General features: G+C 35.0%; 1 protein-coding gene across 4 annotated transcripts in view; it reads left to right on the top strand.

The window, feature by feature from the left end:
• The first annotated feature begins 3,007 nt into the window (after positions 1 to 3,007).
• Positions 3,008 to 7,799, top strand: part of LOC106295349 (alpha-dioxygenase 1-like) — a 6,108-nt gene continuing 1,316 nt past the window's right edge. Inside the window, exons 1-10 of one of the 4 annotated variants that reach the window (XM_013731224.1) lie at positions 3,010 to 3,286; positions 3,873 to 4,003; positions 4,252 to 4,515; positions 4,910 to 5,059; positions 5,270 to 5,403; positions 5,503 to 5,719; positions 5,835 to 5,980; positions 6,092 to 6,319; positions 6,453 to 6,655; positions 6,760 to 6,783. In XM_013731224.1, the coding sequence (XP_013586678.1) occupies positions 4,273 to 4,515; positions 4,910 to 5,059; positions 5,270 to 5,403; positions 5,503 to 5,719; positions 5,835 to 5,980; positions 6,092 to 6,319; positions 6,453 to 6,655; positions 6,760 to 6,783 (1,345 nt within the window). In that variant the 5' untranslated portion in view covers positions 3,010 to 3,286; positions 3,873 to 4,003; positions 4,252 to 4,272. Of the gene's footprint in view, positions 3,287 to 3,854; positions 4,004 to 4,251; positions 4,516 to 4,909; positions 5,060 to 5,269; positions 5,404 to 5,502; positions 5,720 to 5,834; positions 5,981 to 6,091; positions 6,320 to 6,452; positions 6,656 to 6,759; positions 6,784 to 7,799 lie in introns of those variants that run through there. The other 3 variants (XM_013731223.1, XM_013731225.1, XM_013731226.1) reach the window with 3 other exon arrangements.

Here is a 7,799-nt window from a genome sequence, read left to right as displayed (position 1 = left end):
GGTTAGAAATTTTTAAACAACACTAAAAAATATAAGCTTCAGTATATAGATCGTTTAACGTAAAACAGAATAACTGAATTAACCAATCCATAACTAAACCGAAATCTAAATGCCCAGGACTAGTGCACATGGATTTCTCTTGCAAGCGTTTTCCGGACGTCAAACAACCAATTCAAAACTGGTATGCACAAGAGGAGTGCAATTATTTAATTAAAAAAAAAAAAAAATTAGGATGGTTCCAATTGGAAAATACATTGTCTAGTAAAACAAAATATGCAGTGGCATACAAAAATCATAATGATACAAAATAAGTCGGACGTCAAACAACCAATTCAAAACTGGCATGCACAAGATGATTGGCAACTATTTGAACGGGCCTTGTGGTCCAATGGTAGTGGACGGGCCTTGGATGTAAACACATTCCGGATTCGATTTTCCTGCTGCGAAAACTAAGTCACATTGTTCTGCTTACCACGGCTGCGGATACGTCCGTATGAAAACCCGGGAGAGGGCCTGTCGTGGGCTACACCTCCCACCTGGGGATTAGGTCTGTGTCTTCAATAGACCCGGATTTAACCCTTTTTTCTTAAAAAAAAATGGCAACTATTTAATTAAAACAAAAAATTAGGATGGTTCCAATAGGAAAATACATTGTCTAAACATGCAGTGGCAAACAAAAATCATAATGATACAAAACAAGTCACATGCAGAGGCGGGTGTAGATGGGTGTGAGTGGCATACAGACCACAAAAATCATAATGATACAAAATAAGTGACATCCGGAGGCGGGTCTAGATGGGACATACGGATCGAGGCGGATCTAGATGGGTCATACCTATAATGCTGCACGTTTTTCAAAATGACACGATAAGCTTGGCAAATAATATTCTCCAGTTTCAATATGAATGATGTTTTAGGTGATTATTTTTGTTTCACGATAGATGATTTTTCAATATATATGATATTTTAGATGATTGTTTTTGTTTCACGATAGACAATGTTGTCAACTTTAATTTTATCAAAAACTCTGTAACCAATTGTATTTTTTTTTATAATTAAATAAATTAGCTTTAAATTATATTTCAATGATTTTTTGTTTAGAAAAGATAATTTTTTAATATGTGTGCGAACCAAAATTTTATCTGGATGGAGGGAGTACTATCTATATATATAAAGTAGATTTTTCTCTCTTCTTATGACATGTGGAATGGGCGTTTGTTGACATGTGTTCTCTTTTTTTGTCTTTTTATATTTTAGATCCTTCTTCTTTTAGACTATTGCAATTTGGTTCATTATTTTCTACTTATGCACTATCTAATCCTTCTCACACTAACTATCATCATTTGAAGGTTGATAATCTATTTTATTGTTCAAAAAATTGCAAAACGAATAAAGAAATAAGTAAAAAAATATAAATGTATTTTAATATTTAATTTATTCACTGCTAAAAATAACATAAACTTTCGCTATTTTATTATTTTTTACTATTTTCTATTATTTCATTTACAACTATATATTTATCTTAATATTCACTAAACTAAATCAAAACACATAATCTAAACATAAAACCTCCATAATCATAGAGAAAAAATACCAAAGTAACACTAACTCAATAAATGTCCAGAGCTCAAAGGCGATCAAGAACGAAAATTAACTTACCCCACTTTATCATTGAGTGTCTTGGCCAGAACAATAAAAAATCAGAAAAATGTAGAAAGATAATTTTGAGATAAAACAATCGCTCGAACACAAAGGAGCGTGATCAAAGACCAATGCAAAGAACCAAGAAAGCAGGTTAGAGGAAAAATAATCAACAGAAGGCTAAAATCACCACGAAGCAGGAAGAGACATACATAACGAACGATAAGGACAACCACCAGCTAAGAAATAAGAATCACCTCACAAACTAAACAAGCACAAACAAGACGTCTATGCAAGTGAAGAACCACAAAACTCTGGATAGAAGGGACCAAAGCTCCAAGAGACTAATACCACACACTTATACTAAGGGAAGCAAGGGAAGAAGAGAACAACCTGGGTGAGGGAGAACGGAAGCCAACTCCCGAGAAACCAGAGCTCGGACTTGAGACCAGAAACAATCTTCCAAATCTACAGAGCATATTCGCAGGAGAACACTATCCAAATCTGGAGTGGCAAACATGGCGAAAGGGAGAGTCACAGAGACGCAAGCAACCATGAAAGTTGCAATGAGATGAGGGAACATAGATGGAAAGGTAGATAAAACGAAATCATTCAATCGCGGAGCCGTCGTCGAGCTATAGAAGTCAGATCACCAAAAACCATATCTTGAAAACTAAGACGAGAAGGGACTATCGATGGTAAGCCAACGACGAGGAAAACAACTTCACAGACGACTAAACTCTGACCCAACCCAGGGAGATGCAGTTCCTAACATGAGCCGAAATCTAAGAAAAAAGAGGAGAAAAAGGTGAGGAAAAACAAGAGGACATATGTGAGTCTTTTTCGGTGATGGCGAGAATCACAGCATAACGGAAAAGGTAAACGAAATGCATAGATGGTGACGGCTCAATGTAAAAATATAGGGAGAGAGCACAAAACATCTTTAAAAAGTAATGTTCAAATAATTAGAAAAAATATTAATATTTACCCTGAAACTATTAGCCTTAAATTCAACAAATGACTAAATGTAAAATTATTGAAATTCAACATGTATTACATCACAAACTCACTCCACCACTAATAAGGTATTAATATACCCACACCAACACACTATTAAAAATACAAACACATAATATGTTAGCATATCACATATTACTACATAACATAATAAAAATACCAAATAATGTTCTTAGCAAATAAAGACGATCACATAATTAGCTAGCTATATGATCCGAAAAATAATAATTAACAACAATAAAACAATATTCGCGCGGATATGCCCCTAGTTTTTTATAAAAAAAGTATTCAATATGATTTAAGTATGGGTAGTGTACGTATCTCTCTGAAATTTGAACGGTCTTCTTTTTTTTCATGGTTATAAATAAGATAAAAAGACACACCAAGGTTTTCTCACACCATTTTTAAACAGCTATTTGGTCTTTCATTGTTGCTTAAAACAACGATTCTCGTGTTACGTTTGATATTCCCACAATCCCTTTATACATACATATAATAACCTCACAAAAAAATTTAGAATATGGAAGTAATAAGTTCTTTAATGTCTTCTTTTCTGCTTAAATTCATCCACAAAGACTTCCACGAGATTTACTCAAGAATGTCAGTCTTCGATCGCATGCTACTTCTTGTAAGTAATTAAACGTTAGTATTACTACATACATGCATTCACGTAGAAACGCATAGATACGACAATGATATCAAAATTTAGTTAATTCATTCCCAAAAGAAAGATGTTTCTTTTACAAAACAGAATAACAGATTATGTTATCATTAAATTAAGTGTCAGAAGACTCCATGCAAAATTCTTTGTTGTTAATAACCAGAGCCTATCCTAGAGGTGTGGGGTCCTATTCAAATTTCTTTTTAATTTAAAATTAAAGATATTTTTAGCGATTTTTAGTAAAAATTAATGTAAATTTTTTAAAAATATAAAGTTTGAAGTTTACTGACATAAAAATATATATAATTATTTTAATTATATTATTAAACTTGTACATATTATATAACATAGAATACATTAACAGTTTTATTATTATATAAACTATTTCTTACTTTATATATTTAACACTATTTAATAATATAAATACACCTATATATACAACTAATTTTTTTTAAAGGGGGCCCCACCAAATGGGGGCCCATTCAAATGTTTCGAAAGCATACATTCAATCAAGGAGTTCTTATCTTAATGATGGGGATTGGCTCCGGGATAGGGGTTCCTCCGCAGGGTCATTTCTTTGTATGTGTTGTTGGGAAAGAGGAGGACTCAATGATTATTCGTTCGCCGGAACGTAACTTCGGGAGAAGGGGTGGGGTCGTCGTAACAAAGTAGCCGTACTGGAAGGTGCGGCTGGATCGTTTGATTAGAAATAGTCTTGTTATTGCTTCGACTCATATTTCCCAAAAAGTGCAAACTAGAAAAAGCCTTGTTCTTCTTAGCTGAGTTAGCCAAGCCCGGCTCTGTTAGTAACGTGGTCTCTTTCAGGAGGATTTGTATAACATATTTTCACCATTATGTTCGGATGTCTATGGTGTTTGGTTATAGACATTCATTGAAAAATAGTTATGATGATCGGATATTACATGGTGCAGATCGTGCATGCAGTTGATAAGATGGTTCCGTGGCACAAGCTTCCGGTATTCTTGGGTTTGGCCTACCTAGGGTTACGCAGACATCTTCACCAAGAATATAATCTCATCAATGTCGGCCAAACTCCGGTTGGGACCCGGTTTAATCCTGCTGATTATCCTTACCGGACTGCTGACGGGAAATTCAATGATCCGTTTAACGAAGGCGTCGGCAGCGAAAGTAGCTTCATCGGAAGAAATTGTCCTCCAGTCGATCAGAAGATCAAGGTAGGTTCCCTACATATGTGCATGTATCTATAAAAGTCTTTTAATATGGCTTCTGATTTATTTTTTGTTCGAATTTTTGGATATGGAGATTTATTTGTCAGTTTGTAAACGTATATAGAATAATTTGAATCACGTTTGGTCGCGTTTTGGTAGTTTATCAAAACCATTTTTTATATAGAGATCGATGGAGGATTTCGTTTATTTATTTATTTTTCAGCTGAATTGAACTTCCAAATAAGGAATAATATTACTGATTTGAAACGCTATTCTAAAAATGTCATCTTCTCAAGAATTTTCTATGTTGAAGCATGTTTTCCATTTTTTCAGGTTTTGAATATTACTTAAATATATAAAGACAAGTTGTTTTTTTTTCTGTGTCTTTTCTTTTCTCAAGTTACTGAAGCCAGACCCCATGGTAGTGGCGACAAAATTATTAGCAAGAAGAAAGTTGATCGACACGGGAAAACAATTTAATATGATTGCAGCTTCATGGATACAATTCATGATTCATGATTGGGTTGATCATCTTGAAGAAACTAATCAGGTCGTTCATTAATCGTACATGCCCTACATCTACGATAATACTAAATTACTAATATGCTAAATAAGTAAAAATTGTAGCGGCAAAGAAAGGGTGATTTATTTACTATTTATGGTTTCCTATAGTGAGTTTAATGTCCGGAGTTTTTTTTACTAACTTTTTATAAATCAAACAATTGAATTAGTTAGTCGTGTTATTAATTCGTAAACTTAGATCGAGCTCGTGGCTCCAAAAGAAGTAGCGAACGAGTGTCCCTTAAGCTCCTTCAGATTCTTCAAGACAAAGGAAGTTCCTACAGGTTTCTTCGAGATCAAGACCGGTTCGTTAAATTCCCGTACACCTTGGTGGTAAGTTATAGTATAGCCTTATAGGTTATAAGGTGTACATGTAATTAAGAGATCAACAAAAATGTAGTACATTAATACGAGTGAGTATTATGAAATTAGGGATTCGAGCGCCATCTATGGAAGCAACTCGAAAGCGATGGCGAGAGTGAGAACTTACAAAGACGGAAAACTAAAGATATCGGAGGAGACGGGTCTCTTACTCCAAGACCAAGACGGTTTAGCAATTTCCGGCGACATACGTAACAGTTGGGTCGGTGTCTCCGCCTTGCAAGCTCTCTTCATAAAAGAGCACAACGCTGTATGCGACGTACTCAAGGTCAACTATATGTTTTCATTTTTTTGTTTGTAAATTATAATTTTTTCATACGCATATATCGACTATAGAATGAATGATTGTAGATAGTCCAATATTATATTTATGCATTTTATAGAAGGAGTACGATGATTTGGAAGACGAAGATTTGTACCGCCATGCTAGGCTAGTGACGTCAGCAGTGATTGCCAAGATTCACACCATAGATTGGACCGTTGAGCTTCTGAAAACCGACACTTTACTTGCTGGGATGCGAACAAATTGGTGAATAGTTGTACATTTTGTCGATCTGTAATCACGTCACACAATTTTTTTTAAATAAAAATCTAACACATTTAACATATATGTATGGTTTATATATGGTGTGTGTTTTAGGTACGGAATTTTAGGAAAGAAGTTCAAAGATTCGTTCGGACATGTAGGGAGTTCCATCTTGGGAGGTATCGTGGGTATGAAGAAACCGCAAAATCATGGAGTCCCATATTCGATAACGGAAGAATTCACCAGTGTCTATCGAATGCACTCGCTCTTACCTGATCAGCTCGAACTACGTGACATCGACGTTGTACCAGGAACTAATAAATCACTACCATTGATTGAAGAGTATATAACTTACTTTAGAGCTCTCTATTTTTGAAACTTCCAAATCAATTTTTTTTGGAAGTTAAGTTTTTTCTTTTTTTTTTAATTTATCTCTCGCTTTTCTATTTATATAACTTGATTATATGGATTTTAGGGTTTCTTTCGGAAAATTGCTTGGTCCTAAGGGAGAACAAACCATGTCTCATATTGGATTTACTAAGCTAATGGTCTCAATGGGTCATCAAGCAAGTGGGGCTCTTGAACTGATGAATTATCCAGTGTGGATTAGGGATCTTGTTCCCCATGACCCCAATGGCTACGATCGTCCGGACCACATCTACTTAGCTGCTTTAGAAAGTAAGTCAATCCGATCCAAGCCGTTCGTTTTGTATTTGTATTTATATATGTACAGTATTGTGGTTTGACTTGATGAGTGATGTGTTCTTCGTCATTTGATATAGTCTATAGGGACAGGGAGAGGAATGTTGCATGATGTCTCGAGTTTTAACCCGATTATCAAACTGCAAGTGCACAGTAAAGTACGCAGTAGTAATACGGGATCGAATCCACAGGGACCGATGATCACACGTAGAGTTGCAGACAAGTTAATAGCTACAGCGAATCAAGATATATTTTTGATGGTTTTTGTTTAATTTTCTCTAGTGTCACAAAGCATAAACAAGCTGTAAAAAGATGATTTAAACGATTTGAAAACTATTTTAAAGCAAACGTTGGGCATTGGGAATTCTCAGGGATTTCTTTTTAATCAAGATACAATTAATGGCAGACACAGGGATATATTAAGAACTGTCTAGAACTCAAACACGATATTAGAATTAACCTACTTCCGTAGCGCTAATTCTCTATGTTATAGAAATCTCCACACTAACTTCCGCTGAGTTTCAATTTCTAAACAAGCATTAAGAACAGGTTCAATATGTTCACAAAGCGCAATAACATCAACTTCCGAGGGTTAAGGACACTTTGCTCATCTAAAGTATTTTCGGAAGTTCAAACAATCACTTTCGGTGCATCAAACAATCTGAAATCATGAACTAAGTGATCAATTCAGTTCAAGCAGTAAGAAATCCATTAGATGAAGAACCAAAACGTAATCCCTTAGTCTACACACGTTTTATGGATCAAAACATCAAGAAATCCCCTATGAGAACCCCTAAACCCAACTAGATGACTACTCACACATAACTAAGCAAGAACAAAACGATTTTGATGAAGAAAACATGATAAGATTGTATTAAAACAGAGTAAAGGTTCAGAAGATCTTCTCCAAATGGTTTTGAGATGAACTCCTTTACAAATCTTCACAAATCACACCAAAACAAGTACAAAACACTCAAATCTTCTCTCTATGACTTGTAAATCTCCTCATTGGTCGCCCCTGGTCTTTTTTTGAGTCTCCAAGATCGAGTTCTTCTCTGAATTATTGAGGGGAGTGGGTAAAAAGGAGTAAAAAGCTCGTTTGTGCGTGTGGAGCCCGTAG

Source organism: Brassica oleracea, chromosome C5, assembly GCF_000695525.1.
Source record: "Brassica oleracea var. oleracea cultivar TO1000 chromosome C5, BOL, whole genome shotgun sequence".
NCBI lineage: Eukaryota > Viridiplantae > Streptophyta > Magnoliopsida > Brassicales > Brassicaceae > Brassica > Brassica oleracea.
Note: the sequence above shows the minus strand (reverse complement) of the source record. Positions and strands in the feature narration are given on the sequence as shown.